Source organism: Hetaerina americana, unplaced genomic scaffold (assembly GCF_022747635.1).
Source record: "Hetaerina americana unplaced genomic scaffold, ioHetAmer1.1.p SCAF_8, whole genome shotgun sequence".
Taxonomy (NCBI): Eukaryota; Metazoa; Arthropoda; class Insecta; order Odonata; family Calopterygidae; genus Hetaerina; species Hetaerina americana.
This window is the reverse complement of record NW_027287427.1, coordinates 58928698-58947983: the sequence shown is the minus strand read 5'-3', so window position 1 is coordinate 58947983 and position 19286 is coordinate 58928698. Positions and strand designations below refer to the sequence as shown.

General features: G+C 33.6%; 1 protein-coding gene across 1 annotated transcript in view; it reads left to right on the top strand.

The window, feature by feature from the left end:
- msps (msps cytoskeleton-associated protein 5) overlaps positions 1-19286 on the top strand; it is a 73169-nt gene that overhangs the window by 33734 nt on the left and 20149 nt on the right. Inside the window, exons 19-29 of the mRNA XM_071597082.1 lie at positions 6019-6182; positions 6696-6863; positions 7177-7323; positions 9129-9281; positions 9423-9626; positions 13952-14087; positions 14278-14719; positions 16990-17172; positions 17522-17660; positions 17872-18060; positions 18895-19082. Of these exons, the coding sequence (XP_071453183.1) occupies positions 6019-6182; positions 6696-6863; positions 7177-7323; positions 9129-9281; positions 9423-9626; positions 13952-14087; positions 14278-14719; positions 16990-17172; positions 17522-17660; positions 17872-18060; positions 18895-19082 (2113 nt within the window). The remainder of the gene's footprint in view (positions 1-6018; positions 6183-6695; positions 6864-7176; positions 7324-9128; positions 9282-9422; positions 9627-13951; positions 14088-14277; positions 14720-16989; positions 17173-17521; positions 17661-17871; positions 18061-18894; positions 19083-19286) is intronic.

Below are 19286 nucleotides of genomic sequence, written 5' to 3'. Positions count from 1 at the left end.
AATTCAAGCACTTAGTTAAAACTAATTTTATTTTTGCAATGAATGTCGATAAACAAAAAATGTGCCGTAATATTCATCAAGATGATGCGCTTTACTTTTTTCCAACCATCATTGCTTGAAAGTTTAATTTTTCATTGATTAATACTCTTTACATAAATTTTTCTGTTGCAATAGACATTAACTTGCATATTTTGATTAGGCATTCCTAACTGGAATATAATGTAGATAGGCAGTAAAAAAATCATGAGTGGATAACATCGGACGTGAACATAACGAAATAGGAACAAAGTAATTCCTTTAAATAGATATTAAAACCTTTGGGAAAGAATGTTTCTTGTACGAGTTGGGGAAGATGCAAAATTTGTTTTATGTTTTAAAAGCTCATTTTAAGACCTGATATAAATTTTTACCCAGCAGCTGTAGACCACCATTAAGTGAGGATCAAATTAATATTTAAAGTAAATTTGCCGTGTGAATTCAGTTTTATTTCATTTTGATTCGCTGATGTTTTTCTTTTAAATTTCTACTAATTTTGAATTTGTAGTAATTTATAATAATTTGTTTGATTTTATAAAAGATGGAGTTTTTATGATGTGCCAATGTAGGTAAGTATTGCACAGTTTCATGGGCTTAAGATTTTAATTTATTCAGATTATCTCTGTGTACACTAGCTTTTGCATTCTGCCTCACCTGCTTCCTAAATTTATTTAACTTTTGGAAACTTTGTCTTTGACACAGCCCTCCAACCATACAGATTTTCAAGGTACAAATTAATATTAAAGTGCATATTAGAGGTCATTTGTATTCTTAGATTTAAGGAATTTTCATAATTTGTATTAAAGCCAAGGTTACAGCTAAAGCTTGGCTTTTGCCAATTAGCCAATAGTCGTGTGGTTGGTTACGTATACAAATGAAATCTAATTGATAATATTGTAAATGACTCTTGAGATATTTATCTTTTGAACATCAAAACTCAAATTTGCAGTGTTGCTCTGTGTGGTAGAATAGTCATTACTTCTCTAATATAAAGGCATGATAATGGTTAAATGTTATAACTTTGAAATATAATAAGCCACAAATACAAAATTGCTTACTAATGAAACATCAATCTTTGCATTTTGTTATGCTGCTTATCAGGGGTGGTCTGTAACTAATGTTCATGTTAATGAGAGCATTTAAATGACCCGTGAAAGTTTAAAAACTTGATTGCAACATGTAATGCAGAATAAAGTAATGGGGAGATCAAAATTTTGCTGTGGCTAACATACTGGCTTCCAACTGAGAGGGCCCAGGTTCGAACCCTGTAGACTTCTGACATTTTTCAGTGGTGTTACAATTCCTACTTGAGATGGTTTTTGGAAAGCACTTTGAGTGAGTATGCTTTCCACTGAATGGGATGTTAAACTGTGGACTCTTTGGCACCTTTCATTAAGAGTAGGCTAATTCCACTGCTGGGTTTCTCTGTATCCTTCTTTCTTTCCCATCCATCCCTAATGGTGTAAATGACTTCAGCTGTTGGTTGGTCCTCTAAAACTACTACTATAAAGTAAAGGATTTTTATTTTTCTCATCTTGGCAGTTAGCTCTGTGCTCTCTTTATAAGCATATCTGTTTAGAAGATTATTCACTCTCGATATTTTTTGTAAAGTAAACCGCAATAATTAATTTACATGAAAAAATAACTTTAAGAAGATAACTGTTGACGTATACCGTGATTAATGCTTAGTAAACTCTGTGAATTAAATGGTAGTGATAATATGAACTTCAGACCACAAGAAATACTACCTTGATCAAAAATTTCCCGGAATTTATTCAGAAAATTAAAAATACAAGTTTATTCATCTAAATCTATATTGTCCCCTTCAAAGTAATCCCCATCGACTGCAACACACTTATGCCAGCGCTTGATCCAATCCTCGAAACATTTTTTATATTCGGTTTTCGGTATGTCCATCAGTGCTTCCTGCGATTTTTCCATTACTTCCTCTCGGCTGCTAAAACGCGTTCCCCGTAATGGTTTTTTAACTCGATTGAACAGAAAGAAGTCACAGGGAGCCAAATCAGGTGAATTCGGTGGCTGTTGGATGGTATTTGTTGCATTTTTCGTCAAAAAATTACGAATAATGATAGCACTGTGCGACGGTGCGTTATCATGGTGCAAAATCCACGAGTTTTCTGCCCACATTTCTGGTCTCTTTCGGCGAATTGCTTCACGCAAACGTCTCATAACGCCCAAATAATACTCTTTGTTTACTGTCTGGCCTTCTGGCAAAAATTCATGATGCACTACACCGTTGTAATCCATGAAAACCGTCAGCATTGCCTTCTTTTTTGACTGAAAACGACGTGGTTTTTTTGGTCTCGGCTCATTTGGTGAACGCCATTCACTTGCCTGATGTCTGGATTGCGTGTCGTACTCATAAACCCACGTCTCGTCTCCAGTAATGATCCTTTTGATGAATGTGGGATCGGATTCAGCCTCGCAAATCATGTCTTTTGCGACGTCAACACGGTCTCTTTTTTGCATGAAATTGAGGTCTTTTGGCACCAAATTTGCTGCTACACGACGGAAACCCAAATCATTAACCACAATGTCTTGGGCGGATCCATAGGCAATGTTCAAGTCCTCCGCTATTTCTCTGATGGTTAATTTGCGGTTATTGACCAACATCTCTTTTACTTTATCAATTTTTTCACCGACTTTCGATGTCGATGGTCTGCCACTGCGTTCATCATCTTCGATTGACTCACGACCACTTCTGAACCGCTCGTGCCACTGGTAAACGACCGTTTTTTTTAGAGAATCGTTGCCGAAACACTTTTCCAACATTTCCAACGTCCGTGCGCCACTAAATCCGTTTTTTACGCAAAATTTAATACAAGTTCGTTGTTGCAAATTTAAATCCATTTCTGCAATTGTAAAAAATCGCCAACACACACAGAGATAGATGTACTCTTGGCTACGTAACTTTTGCAAATGTCAAGTTATGACACTAAGATTTAAAGGGAATATCAACAACAGATGTACCAATTTAACAAAAAAAAACAGAACTCAAATCGGAACGATGGGAGCGCCACACGGTGGTTATTCCGGGAACTTTTTGATCAAGGTAGTATGACATGGACATAATTTCCCATGAAGTAACCTACTATAGTAAAAAATAATATGATTGATGTTGTCAATGTTAGTTAAGAAAGCTGACGTAACCAGCTATATTCCTATGCCTCCTAAATGATGAGGGCATTTTATTCAGATCAAGATACTATATTGAAATCTAGAAATTCCTTTTATTTGGTATTGTTTTCAAATATATGCAAGTTGAGTGAACTGTTCACCCATCAAAATGGTTTGACTGGATCGTCAAAATACCAATGACAATTATTCATCATCTAACAGAACTCTGTGGTCCCAGCAGTAAGGTACTTGCTAATAATAAACTTCATTTGTAATCCTAAACCACCAGGGTTAAAATAGAGTGAAGTTTACTCCTAATATTTTGAGGTGTTTTAAATGTTGAAGACGCCTGAATTGATTCTGCCCTTTTTTTGAGATATTATGTGCTTTTTATGGAATGGTAGAATAGGAAGACCATATGAATCATAGGCTATAACATTTAATCCAATATCATGAAAGGCCTTTCCATCCAAAGCTTAATATAAGCATGTGCCTGTCTATTCTCCAGTTGGTCTATCACCTACTTTTTCTTAAGAGCGTTAAATATATTGGATACTGATGATTTAATGCCAGTCATATCACTGATGAAAACATTGAAGCATTAGTATATAATTAATATCCTTTTCAGTCTTGATAGTTGCAAAGGTAGGGAATTGAAATAAAAGTGAAGGAGGCTGAAATTGGCATCAGATGAGGCTTGACTTGCTGTTAAAGTATTTTAAAGTGTTCATTATGACTTTGTTTCAATATGTGTCCCATGGTATGGCATCAAAAAGAAAATAGTTCACCTTGGAGCGCAGACTAGTCACTTAAATGGATGGCAATGGGATGAAGGGAGTTGGAATCGCCCAGAGGAACTACAAATCATATGCTTACTAGCCCCAATCTTGAAAAATCACAAAGTGATCAACTGAGATACATTTCTGGGAAAATTAATCTATCAACTCTTCTACCAATTGGTGTAAAGAGTTAAGCTAGGAACAGCAGACCAAGTAAAATACTTGAGTGTAATACAATCATCAGACTGGTTATAATGTAAGCACATTAAGAACATATGTGTAGTTACAATATAGAAATTAGGTTAATTAAATGATTGATGGGAAAATATCAATTGTAAATTGATAAGAAAAGGCATAATTTCAGTTTGGTTAAACCTTCCCGTGAGTGCACATCATGTATGTGGGACCCTGTGCAGGACCTAATTTCAAGATTAAAATGGTGACAAACAGAGAAAAACTTCCTATTTTATGAAAAATAATTTTGAGCAAAGTTTCTATTATTGGATATTCTGGGCAAGGAGTTGCAGGAAACATGAAGATTACATGCAACACCCTAATGATGGATGGCATGCAAGACTTGGAAGAATGCAAGTCTTTCAAGTTAAATGTGGATATAGTGAGAATGATTTTAGCTGGCATTACATAGTAAAACCATTACTGTTGAGAAGTTGAGGGAAATTAACCAGTCCTTTTAGATGCAATAAGTAACAAATATGGAAGGTAATTTTTTCCGTGTTCAGTTTGTGACTACAACAAAAGGAAGCATCACATACAATGATTTAACTTAGTGAAAATATAATGATACAAATTGCATATAAATTGATCTAATGGCTCTTAATTTAAAACCCCCTGCCACATGCCCTGCACATGACTTGCTTGCTAAGATTTTGATGAATAAAGGGATGCATTCAAGACCCAAGATTTAATGAAAGTGGAAATAATTATTTCTTCATCAAAGGAATTCAGAAGAAAAAATGGATATTTCCTGACTGAGTTGTGCTACAGAAGACTTCTGGTATAGAAGTGACTTCTAGTGTATGTTAAGACAGTAGTAGGGATTAGTGATGTATTTACTAGCTATTGCTTTTACACCATTAGTACAATGAATGTTGACACGGTTAATCCACATGGAAATTAAAATATTAAATATTTTTAATCTTTCTAAAACACCTACGTTTGATTCCAGGCACATGAGAAAATATTCTGCAGTGCCTGTATGGTGTGGGTGGTGGGCAAATACAGGGTGCAGCAACATAATTTCCTTTTTTGATAGCGTTTTGCATTTGAAAAAAGTTAAATTTCCGCACCATAGCATCCATAACATGCATTGACAATAATTATGATGGAGCTGAAATTCATTATCCTACATCCAGCAAGTATTTGATGTCAGCTACACATCACTTTGTAATTTATTCACCGATTGTGTATGCTTGTGTTTTTTGCATGTAGATACTTCGTACATTCATTTTACTGTAGATTACGGATACATTATTGATGAATTGAATTAATAAAAACTTGTTTATTCCATAAAAATTTGAAACTGGCCATGATTGGTTTTTATGGGTTTATTTAAACATTGTTGTGGGAAGGGTGGCACTTGTTGAAATGTAAAGCCCTATTTATACCGTACCTCTGGGAAGTCTTCAATCATGATAATAAAGCTGGATTCTGCTCACTATGCACTTAGTGCAATTAGGAAAACCTATCCTGAAATGCCATAGTGAAAGTATTCTCAATAAAATAAATTAATGTTGAATATCAAGTGTAAGTTTTGCTTTATATTGTGACTTATGCAATGTTTTATATTTTGGCATTTGGAATTTTTAGTCAATGGCTTTCTAGGATCTGTGTCAATGTGATAAAAATCGCGAATTCCACTTTTTTCAACTGAGCTGTTGTTACTTGATTTGCATTACATACCTACTTGGTATTGCCAAGTTTTAGTTGTTGATCTCATGGCTGTAATATTTTATATCTTTAACTTAAATAATTTGTTCAAATCCAATTTTTAAACTGGTTTTCTAAATATATGCCTTGCCTCATATGATTTTGTTATATTCTGCAGTGAAAAATCTCCCCAAAGAAGAATTGATAGGCTGCCTGCCCATTCTTTATGCTTGTGTAGAAGATAGGAATGCTGATGTTCGTAAAAATGCACAGGAAGCCATTTTACCATTCATGATGCATGTTGGTTATGATCCAATGGTCAGAAGTGCAGGAAAGTTGAAGGTTAGTATGGGTTGCATTTTCTGTTTGAATAATTGATCTCTGTACTCTCCCAACTAAAATAAAATGAGTAATTTTTTGTCATGTAGCTATTAATTATTTTTTGTAATTAAATTATTGTGAAAACTATCAAGAGAAGTGTTTTGGAGGTTAAGTAACAGTGTTGTGTATCAATAGGATCATCTTCGGGTTTGATTTCACCGCAGTCATAGAGTAAACAAGTTTAAATAATCAATATTGGTCTGATGGTCAGATTAGGATTTTTTTTCTACTCAGATCCTAAGCTCTTCTCCAGTTCTAAACCCCACCAAGTATTAATTTGATACTACTCTTTTCTCTTATTTGAAAATTATCTCTGTGTGATTTATTTTGAAGGCATGTAGTTGTTTGTTGTGCTGGACAATATTGCCAAAGATGGATTTTTTACAATTTACTTGTATAATTTTTTTCAAATTTCAAATACATATTGTGTGTTCAATGAATACTGACCATGACTTAACTTTGTTGATATTTCAGCCTGGCTCAAACAAATTGGTGATGCCATTGCTTTCCAAGGCAAGTGCTTGTCTTCCTCCTCCCCCACCCCCAACAAATCGGGGAGATGCTTCTAAAACTAAGGGAGGCAGTGGTCAACCAGCTCCTTTGGCATCATCTCGTGGTGCTTCATCAGCTGCTAGAAAGAAGGTTTGTCTTTACCCCAAATCTATTGAATAGGTAACCAATTTGTTTGTTGTTATTGTGTGGGTTTCTCATGGTTTTGTCAGAAATAGGAACTATTTCATCTGTTTAATTTTCATTACTGGTGCCTTGATGACAGGTTCTTAGCAAGTTAACGAATATAACTACTTGGATTTTATAAGTTGTGAAACACTTAATTTCCCTAACGGTAGCATTTTACCTAATTGAAAAATTATTAAAAAGCTGTGCCTTAATTTTTCATTGTAAATTTTCGTTTGGAAATATGAGCCTTACTTGAATCATTTGGAAAATTCTTCAGGTAGCAGTGGTTAACCCAGCTGTAAGCTCTGTAGGTTTAGGCAAAGGAGCAGGAGGTCGTCGAAAAGAAGAAGAAGCAGACTCCTCTCCTCTCCTTCAAGCCAATAACCTCAAGAGCCAACGCATGTCTGATGAACAAAAGTTAAAGGTATGTGAACAAAGTTGTATGTAGTGCGCGTAATTTAATTCCGATCGTAATTTTTGAAATTATTTTGAGGTGTGAACTTTTGAATAACTTAACAATGCTGTGGTTAGATCTCATTGAATGTTGTTTATTGCCTTTAAATATGAGATAAATGTAACCTTACCCACACACATACTTCTTTTGGGAGAGCAAGAGAAACATAAGTCCCCAGTGGAAGTTTTCAGGTCAAAAGAGAATTTTATTCCAAATCAGATCTGTAATATTAAGATCCAATTATCTAAGTCTCTCTGTGTTAATATGGTTGTAAAATTTTGAAGTTTATGATTCAAACTCCCTTGATGCTATAACATTATCAGGAAAGGAGTGACATTAACAAAATAAAATCCTAATGTAATCTAACTTTAAGATATCCCAATGTTAAAATAGTATTAATTATATTTATATCAACTGGGTAAATCATCCATAAAAATCTTAGCTTTTAATCAAACTTCTAATTGAGCACAACAATGAGTACTACTTGAATTTAAACTAGTAATTAGCATTAGTTATAATTTTCTTTTATGAAGCTTTTTCAACTTTTTAGAATAGTCTAAGTAATGGTTTCCCTTAAATCTATGGTGGAAAATCATAACTTTACTCTTCTATCGAAACCCCTGAACAAATTACTTATATTAAAATTAGAATTATTAGTTTATACTTCTAAAAATATTATTAAGTGATACAGAAGTCTCTCAAGCTGACTAGCAAATTCATTTATCAAGTGCTCCCATCTATAGGCACTCATTTGGGGTGTTAGCATCAATATTCATTTGTAGGTTAGAATAAATGACAATGTGACTTTAACCAGTTTCTTTCTAGTAGTCCCTTAGCAGTATCCCTTAGCAGAACAGGTTTATGGAAGTAGTGTGTTTGTTTCATTGCTTGGATTAAGTTTAATTTCCTGCAATGGAAATTAAAACACTATGTGTGGATGTTAAAATGGATGTGAAATGTAGGAGCTGATAGTGGAAATGGAAGAAGTTGAAGTTGAATGGGAAATTCCGAAGACGTCATACCAGCCAACACTTTTCTAGCTGACTAGAAGCAAATGATTTTTAGTCAGGCTTGTGGTGTTTCATAAAATTAATTAATAAAAATGAGATTTTTCTCTCTTTATCTGCCATTGAACCGTTATATTTTTATATTTATTATTATTAAAAAATATATTTTATTTGTATTTTCCTATGTTAACTGTAAATATTTTCCGCACTGTTTGTTTTATTGATTTTTAATGTATTTATGCAGGTAAAGGATTAGGGGTTAAGTGGAAGAAAGGGAAACATAGCTTCAATCTTGCCCAAATAAAGTCATTATTATACAGCCATTTGTTGTAAAATTTTCAATTGCTCACCATGTTGGCAGAGCTATATTATCAGAGTTGATTATCCTTATTTTTCCTAATTGGATTGTGCACTGTACACAATTGGGCATTATATTTTTACTTAACTGCTTAAAATATCCTGTCAACAGGTGTTTGAAATAAAGATGCCTAATAAGAAAGTCTGCAATTTATTGATCAAAACCTAACTTGCAGAGTTGATTTTATCACTATTCAAAATTGAAACTGTTTGAAGATTGCCAAAATGGATCGCATGGGTTAAATGTGAAATGAATTATTAAATTATTATCAGAAATAATTACATTTTACTGTCTTTTAAACTAGTTTACTCCTTTTTTCATTGCGTCCTATATGGCAGTAATGATTGTGAATTTTGGTATGTGGTATTGTGGCATTGTTAATGTACTTCATTGAGTTTTGAATTTTATAGGTTCTGAAGTGGAATTTCACAGCCCCACGGGAAGAATTTGTGGAGCTCTTAAGAGATCAGATGACAGTAGCAAATGTGAACAAGAGTATCATGAATAATATGTTTCATGCTGACTTTAAATATCATTTGAAGGCTATCGATTCCCTTAATGATGTGAGTATACTTTTACTCTATACAGGCTCTAATAAAATATCTCCTTGTATGCACATGGAATTTCTGTGGGAATCTCTTGTGAAAAATTCTGAAGTGAATTTTTAATCAGCATCCTAAATATTCTATTTTCTTGATCTGCAGGACCTGGCTATCAATCCAGATGCATTAGTTGCAAATCTTGATCTCATACTGAAATGGATGACTCTACGTTTTTTTGATACTAACCCATCAGTATTGCTTAAGGGTTTGGAGTATCTTCAGTCAGTTTTTGGCTTGCTGATTGAGGAAGAATATAATATGTTGGAGTTTGAAGCCTCATCTTTTATTCCTTATCTCATATTGAAGGTAACTATGCCCTTTTAAGCTTTCTCTTGATAGTTGGATTATACATATCATATTTGTTAATAAAACGTTCTTTTTACAATTATTTGATGGAATAATTAAAAGCTACTCTTGAAGGAAAGTGGACAATTGTCAAACTAGTTCCTAGAAGTAATCATTTCTTTTATTATTATTTTAAAAACTTAATTTTTATAGAATTAATGAGATGGTTTTCACTATTAGAAAAAATATTAAAATGAGACTGACATACTTTGGCTTAAATTTGGACTTGCTTTAGATTTAAATACTGCATTCAAATTATAACTTAGTGTTCTAATCTAAGTTATGAATCTAAGTTGTGAAAGTTTTAGAGAAAAGTGAAAAGAAAATGAGATGTAATGAACAAATCAGGAGGTAGTTTTAGCAGTTTTGTATAAAAAATACATAAAGGCTTTGCTGTGTTTTGGTGAAAAACTAAATAGTTCTTTGAAATTAAATAAAGAAAGGGATGCTTTAGGGTAATAATCTAAATACAGTCAAATCTCATGTTTACATTATTGAAATTTAAGTTTTCCTGCAGTTTACAACATTTTTATAGTGTCCCATACAATTTCCTGTTTTTCCAATGCATGTGGAGCCCCATATTTTACGATTTCATTTACAGTTTTCCCACTATTTACATCACTGTGAGCTAGAGTTAAAAAATTTCACATTCTAAAACAGTTACTTGTGTACATAAGTCTTTTTAAAAACTGTTTTATCTTCATTTCATACATATACCTTGTGAAAGAAGAGAGAAAGTAGTATTATGAATGGTTTCAGGGAACAATTTAAATATGGTGTGGTAGTACGGTCATCTCTAGTGATAGAAATGTGAACTACTTGAACTTGTAAACTGTCTGCTAGGTAGAGATTCATGATATGAAATGAATGTATTGCACTACTAGGAGTGAGTGTTGTAATTTATACATTGTGAGAACATCTGCGGTAGACTTCATTTCACTCATAAGTTGAAATTATTAGGAAAGAAAATGACTTTGACCCAAACATGATGAAGCGTGAAAAATGCAAGAACTGGTGGGTGACAAATGAGATCATTTGTTCCACCATGATGCAAGAGATATAACAGTGATGAGCTCCTGACTATTGTAACATATCGAAACTTGCTTTATCATATCAAAACTAGCCTGAATCAAAAACAATTTCATTTTCTTTAAATAATTTGAAGTTGGAAAACTTGTGCTAGTCGAGCTGTGAGGTAGTTCAGATTCTCATGTGTTACGCTCTCTTCAATTACTTGGGAATGTAAATTTTATACTACTTAACAATGGAAAGACGAGATGAAAAGAGGCATTTTCAATTGAGGACAAAATAACAATTGGGAACAAGTTGATTACCATGATGGAATCTGTATTGATCTGGTGAAACATCTAAGACTGCTGGCATCTACGCTAAATACACTAGTGAAAAGTCATGATTCAATTATGAAGCATGCAAATCAGGTCTGGAAATCAATGGATAAAGAGCAGAATTTTCCCGTTGCGAAACTTGTTTAACGTTCATAGCATGAACTAACCATCACATTTCTGAGGTCTTCCATGCTTTGGACTTTGCTATGTATGTAGTGATCAATATTTTTACATCTCTGAAAACCTAGGACTCTTCAATTTGCCAACCACTAGTGGATGAATCTTCTCACTTCAATCTGCATTTGTGATCAATGAGATGTCTTTATTTGCTCATCTAGAATGTCTAATATTCCTGCGAATGGCATTATCATAGGAGAAAAAGTATTGCACATTGCCTTAAGAATGGGAATCAATGATGTCATGGTGTCCAACAGTTAGTTGGATAGGTTTTAAAATTGGCACAATCTTACATATAAGGCTGTAGGTGGTGAAAGTAGAAGTGCTGGTGTTGAGACTGTCAATCCGTGGAAGGTGTCAAAGTTGAATATCCTTTGTTAAATAAATTAAAAATAATTACTTTAATTAGTTTTTTCTGCAAATCTAATTTGTATTACATGTTGGTTGATTCTGCGATAGAGGAAGAGATGAAGACTATAATTCTCAATGACATCATATATTGAGAAGCAACACTCTAAGAAGACTTGACTATACAGGCCAAAAATTTAAATAATGATAATGCTGGGTCACATTTTCAAAACCTTTTGAATAGTCTGTTAAAAATAATCTCTGTTGATAGGCTTCTTGTAAAAATGAATTATGAATGAATCATAAGTTATAAATAGTTATTTTTATTCTTTTTTGTTCTCTATGAATAGAGTTTGCATTCCTGGTGGTTTCATTGCACGATAGAAGAAAAGGCGAACATAAACTGGGATCCTAAATAATATCAATATCACATTCTTTGAATTAAACTTGCTCAAAAATAATTTTTTTGAGCATGGAATGCAATATTGTATTTTATATTCATTAATATGGAAAAAAATGTGTCACTAAGCAGGCATTTCATTTTACAAGAAAGGTCGTGGAACGGTTCATGCTCGTATTACAAGGTTCCTCTGTACAGAAATTGATATCTTTGCATGATTGTGGTAGGAATATGAACGCAATCAAATTGATTGTACTTGATGACTTATACTACATATCGGCTCGGAAGCACATTTAGGAATCAAACTCATAGCAGTTATACAATGAATGTATAATTGCTTGAGGAAGGCAGGAATTTATGTTGATTGTGGTAAAGAAATTCCAGTTGAACTTACTTATAATGATAATAAGACAATGTGTGAAATCTTCTTCAGGCAAAATGTACATTCTCGGGGCCGGTCAAATTATATTCTTGTGTTGTGACAATAGAGGTACGGTGTGTTGATGACATTTCCAATATACATCTCAATGAAAGTGAAGATGAAGAGGTTCCTCCACCTTTATACAGGATAGTGTGATGGAAATGAAAAATAGTAACTTTGTGATTCCACTGAAAAATTTTTATTACGGGTTTTGGCGTTCAACGTCATCTTCAGGCGACAACTCCGATGGAGAATCATCTATACGTATTACACTCCAGTAGGGCTGGGGAGGTTGAGGATGGGGGAGGGAATTAAGCAGTGATAGTTGGAGGGAAAGGTAGAAACATGAGGCACCCTATAAGGAGTATTCCTCCTATTGGTGGAGGAAATTAGGTAGGTTTTAATGATTTATAGACATATATTCAAAAATCTTTTACACCTCTCTGAGGTCAAGGTAGGGTGTGAGGGAAGAAGAGGGGTTGTTACCCACATAAGCGCAGGTATCGAGAAGTGGTAAGTTTAGGAGGGGGGAGTGGGAGGTGTACAAAAGGTCACTAACAATATTCTCTTTGGAGCGTACACTTTTTAAAATTTCAAGCTGCTCTAAAACATCTAGTCTAAGTCCTTTCTTTTCTACAGGTGAAATTTCAAATTTAAAGTCACTGCCGTGGTTATATTCCAATATGTGTTTGCACAATGTGACGTTGACTTTTTGTTCTTCATGCAGGCTTGGTGCTCCTTCACCCATTCTTGAAATGTTTGGTCGGTTTGTCTAATATACACTGTGTTACATCACATCTTAACTTATGCACTCCCACTTTTTTTCACTTTTTGGAATTTTGTCTTGGAAAGTAGGTTCATGAGGTTCTATTTATTATAATAGGCTACTTTAAACTTATCATTCGGTTCTTAAAAACATTTTTCAGTGGAATCACGAAGTTACTATTTTTTATTTCCAATATGAATCGACTCCATGAAGTTACGTTGGAAACCATTAATAATAAGATAGTGTGTGATATTAACACTATAAGAAATTACTTGTCAGGTGGTAATTGCTGTGAGCAAATGCTTGATGAATTGCAGAAAATTGAAAATAAAGTGCATGATATTCATTAGCAGAACTTCAAACAGTTGTAAATATCAGACATTTTTGTTTTCTTGATTTTGTGCAGTATGATGAATTCATAGCTTATGATTTTATATTATGATTCGGAAGGATAAATAATATACTTTAATATATGTTATGAATTCAAGATGTGTGCTATATTTTTGTTATTTTCATTTAATATGTATAAATAAATTAGGAGAGCGATAGTTTGAGATAAATAATAGTCCTGCTCTTTTTCTGTTTATGTCTTTTTCCTGTGTGTGAAAGGAAAATTCTCCTTTTTTCATGATTTTACATTGCCCCACAAGTTATGCTTTTTTCTGGGTCCCTAGAAAAGTGTAAATAAGGGTTTTACTTCAGTTATTTTAAATTTGCACCCACTCATGAATATTTTCATTGTCTTATTACTCTGGACAGTGCAGCTATACCGTGGGTGTTAAAAGATGTTTTTTTTCACCATTATTCATATGGAATTTTGTTCTACAGGTGGGTGATCCAAAAGATGCTGTTAGAAATAGTGTTCGTGCTCTCTTCAAGCAAATAGGCTTAATTTATCCTGTTAGTAAACTTTTTGCTTATGTAATGGAAGGTCTCAAGTCCAAAAATGCTCGCCAGCGTACAGGTAAGACAATCAATTTATAATTCTTCTGTTGTAACATGAAACTTTTTGCATCTAGTCATGTCTTTATGAAGAAATCTTCAATCTACAATGACATATGCTATGATATTCATCATCTGAACATCATAGCATATGTCATTGTATGCATGTTCCTCTTTTGAATTATCTAATCAATTTTTTATTTAACTTTTAGAGTGTCTGGATGAACTGGGGTCATTAATTGAAAACTATGGAATAACTGTTTGCCAACCAACCCCAGCTGCTGCTCTCAGAGAAGTGGCGAAACAGATATCTGACCGTGACAATTCAGTGCGTAATGCAGCCCTTAACTGTGTAGTGCGTGCTTACTTTCTGGAAGGTGAACGAGTGTACAAGATGGTGGGACAAATTTCTGACAAAGACATGTCTTTACTTGAGGAGCGAATCAAGAGGGCTGCCAAAAACCGTCCCCCTCCCGCAAATCGTCTTGTAATGGTCCCAGACAACGTACCTAAAAGACAAAAGCCTCAAATCGCTCAACAGCCACCGCAGCAAGTGGGGACCAAACAGAGTGGGCTGAGAGCCAAAACAATTAGTCAAGAAGACATCCTCCAGGAAGATCCAGCACTTCAGCAGGAGGCAACTCCTATTGTGAAGTATGTTTTTTTTTATTTTATCATTTTGTTCATTGAATTTGTCTAAATAAATTTTGGACAAACTCAAATGTGTTTTAGGATGAAAATCTATGTGGACAAATGATATGGAGCTGTATATGTTACATAAAGTTGCTTGTAAGAATATAAAACTCACTGATAATGTACTCAAATAGTTTTTGAGTGAGGGATGGTAAAAAGTAGGAAAGTAAACATTCAAGTATCTCTTTAGAATGGCCATTGATGGGAAAACGAGGGCTCCTCTTCATCTTGAACTATTCCAGCATTAATTTAAATATTTCAGGTTGCACTTCCCTAGTTATCACCTTGTGGCCAAGATAAAATGTTGAACTTTAAAATGAATTTTTTTGCACAAGTCCCTATTAATTTCATTACAGGCTGAGGTAATGCACTGAACCTCAACTGTTCATGAACATGTCATTTTGTATCATGATTTCTGTCTTGATTACAACAGCTTGTGTAGGTAATTATCTTCAAGAGTGAAAAATATTTGTAAAATCTCTAGTTTAAGACTGACTGGAATCGGGAGACAGAAAATTACTAATTTTGGTGAATTTTTTGGACTAATTCCTCAATAGATATGAAGTATTTTCTTTGGAAACGAGGGTGGATTCTAAGGCTACTATCTACTCTTATCCATGATAAATTTTTCTATCTATGTTAAATTTCCTTAAAATGATTGGCATTAGTATTTATTCTTTTTCCTCTCTTCATATAATATGATATTTCTCATGTTGATTGTTAGCTCCTACTTTCCATATTTGTCTAATGTGTTCTCCTTCAGAAATTAGGCTGGGATATTTGGACAAATTCTCTCAAATATCTCAGCTCCTTTGTGTAATTCATTTCAAATGAATTTTGTGGTGTTATTTTCCAGGGATGATGCAATTATTTGTGTGTTAATTAATTTCACCAATGGTGTAAAGTGAATGTGATACATTTAACATTTTTTTAATGCTGGACTGTGAGAATAAAAATGAAATGCAATTGATAAACTAACAAGAATCCATGCAAGCTCTGAATCCATGATGTACCAATGTGGAAAGGATATAGAGAAAATGAGGCATGGAAGAAAGAATATCTACACTGTAGTTGAACTCCGCTGATCTGAGAAGAATGATTGTCTTCCAGCTGGGTAACAGAGAAACATGAGAATGGCCAGTCTTAACCAAGCACAATTCCTCGTGCAATTCCGATTCATGATGATAATATTTGTCAACAATATTTCTATATGCTAATAGTAATGTGGCGTTATGTGGAAGGGATGAATGCTGTGTTACTTTTAGCTCAATTCTCGTCATTACTGTAGAACCACCTTTCAGTAACACAGTTAATACCTTGGATTGTTTCAAGAGTTTTTTCAGTATTAACCAAGCCATGAGATTTCTATGTATAAATTTTGTTACCGATTGAATTTATGCTAATTGTCTTTCTTGGCTGAAAATTTTTCCCTTTTCTGTATTATGGCATTTTCTAAATGTTTTATGCTAGCTGAGTTATGTAAACTAGTTCTGAATTCCTCCAGAAATATGAAGGCCAAAGTTGGTCTTGATGTATATTTAATCTTAAGTAAATACACATTTTTATTTTGATGTTAAAATTCCTGGACATCATTTAGGACCATCTGAAAGACCTCTCTTTATATTTACTGGAAACATATTTGGAACACCAAAAAGATATTTTAGCTTGCAAAATAGTCATGTGAAAATAGCGTCATGGGATATTAATGGAATTTTTTATGGAAATTTCGCAATGCTACTTTTGCTTTGTTATCATTACAAGTGATGATTGAAGTGCCTTAATAACCCTTAGCCTATGAGTATAGTATGGAAGTGGATCAAGAATTAACTCCTAATGCTCCAAAATATCTCTTAAGTTGTATTTCAAATTAGGGGTACAAATAACAAGAAATTCATCAGTGAACGAAAGCTATACTTATAGAATTTAAAGGCTTATTTTTCCCTGAAAAATTTATTGTTCTTGTCTTAAGATGACAACGTCTTGTAGTTATGAGTCTCTGTTAAACTACATCAAACATTAAACAGTCCAGATCATGAAATATTTTGTTGTACAAGGTGTGATGTTGAACTGGATTTACTGCTGATTCATAGTTGCCAGGGGTGTGCGAAGGGTTAATTTTTTGGTGACCCTGATTATTGCTCTAACCATTCCCTTAATGTAAATACTGTGAAGTTTGGAAGCAATTAAACTGCTAGACAATTGTTCATTAACGGTTTCTTAATGTTTTGCAGAGTTTCCCCTAAGGTTAGGCCAGTATCGGGCCCCTTTCATCTAGACTATGATCTACTAGAGCGCATGGGGGATAATCCCAGTGAAGTGACAAAAATGGCTCCTCAACTTGTGAAACATGATCTAGAAGGTCTTCTAGATGATCCATGCCCTCCTTACCTCAAAGCCAAAGAACTTTCTCCAAGGTTTGTTTCATCACTTTAAAATGTTATCTCAACTGAATTAATAGTGCTTTAAAATTATTGATATTCATTTGTCCAAACTTAAGTTATAGTTTTTCTCCAGTTTAATCAAACCTAAGAGTTTTTATGTTGACAAACTGATTGGCATTTAAATTTTAGCTGTGTATGTATTCCTTATTATTAAAGCAGTGTGTTCCATTATAAGGATGCAAAAAGTTTTTAGTGATGTTACATTGTTTATTTTCTTTTTTGTTCTTGTTAAACCAGGTTGATTAAATTATCGACTAGTATTATTTTCTCATTGATTTTTACTTAAATGATTTTTGTATTGAATATATTCTTATTGTTTTAGGCTGCCGGCACCTGGGCTTCCGCTATCACTTGTTAAATTAAGCCAAAGTCCACGGAGGGAAGAAATGCAGCACTTAGATCTTATTATATCCCAAATAGCAAGCCAAGAATCAAATTCCTGTCAAAGTGCTCTGTTGCAGGTTGTGTATAAATTTCATATTTAAAAGTAATAATTATTTGTACACTAATGAATTAACTGCCGATTTTGATACTGTTAAGCAATTCGTTAATGTTAATTAATTATCCAATAGGTTATTGATTGAGTCCATTTTGTAATTATCTTGAAATACTGTACGTTACATTGATTTAATTTCAATGTTTTATATAAAATATTTCATTTTTGTCGCTCAGGTGGATAATCTGCTGCACAGTGAAAAAGCTGAATCACTCTCTGGACATGCTGACCAACTCGTGATAGCAGTGACAATGCAGCTGCGGTTGCTGCAATCATCATCATCTTCCACGAAACTTGGAAATGACTTTCCCGCAGAAGAAGCAACATCACAAACATACTCTCAGATACTTGCCTGTCTCATGTCGGTGGGTAAATTCAATTTTCAAAATTTCTCTAAGAAGTGATTCTAATTTAAAAATTTAAGAATTTTTTTTGTTCTTAAGCGATTATATGATGTTTTTATTTGCTTTCATATGATTTCATACATACTTAACGGTGGAAAAATAGGCATTTTTATAATGAGTATTTTCACTAGTGTACAGAAGCTCACATGCTTTGTTTCCAATTCTTATAAAATAATATTTTTTCACAAAATGCAAGATATTTTTTTTAGGTAGTGTACAAATTCCTTATTGCAAAACTGATGGGACCAAAAATATCAACAATTCATTACAACAAAGCTTGCAGAAGTGAATATTTGTTAAAAATACAAAATAATTATATTTTTAAAATTTTTCACTTCATGTAATGACTATTTTTTCTGCAGGATCATATTTTTTTAAAGTCAGGGTAAACTTATTTTTGTAAAAATGCAAGAAAATTATTGGGTAGCTTTGTACTGAATCATACCTAAATATGATGCCACTTTAACCTGGGTTGTATCAACACTTAAATCCCCCTGATGTGCATTAATTTTCTAGCGAGGAACAACAAGTTTATTCATTGCAATCATCATCAATATTTTTTAACTGGGAAACAACTGCTTTAATCCCATCAAGGTCACAGTAGTAGTTGTAGTATTAGTAGTAGTTTTGTATTAGTAGTAGTTGTAGTAGTAGTAGTCACAGTAGGTTTGTAGTATTGTGACATTAGAATTTCTGTGTGTTATTGTTATAGTGATCTGGGGTAACTTTAATAGTAACTCCATGCATAATTTACGGTTAAACTTAAGGAAACTGAAATCACCTTTTTTTTTACAGTTATTCAACCATCAGTCCTTGGCATGTAAAGTGTCAAGAGATGTCCTGCGAGATTTGGTGTGGAATCTTATTACTGTCCTTCATGATGGTCGAATAGAAATGCTTGATGGTGGAGTTAACTTCTGTAGGGCAATAAATGTGCTTGTGGTACGCATCATTGAGCGGTCTGATCACACCAACCTCATCTGGTATGTTGTTATATTGATAAGAAATAATTTTTCTTCCTACTGATAATGGAGTGACTCATGTTTTTACTGGTTTTGGGCACCTTAGAATGTTTTTTAACTATCATTACTTAAATAATAATTGAATATGTATATTGAAAGGCAAGTGATCTATTGCGACATAAGGAAACAGAATAGTTAATTCTCTTTTTGGATTCATTCCTATCA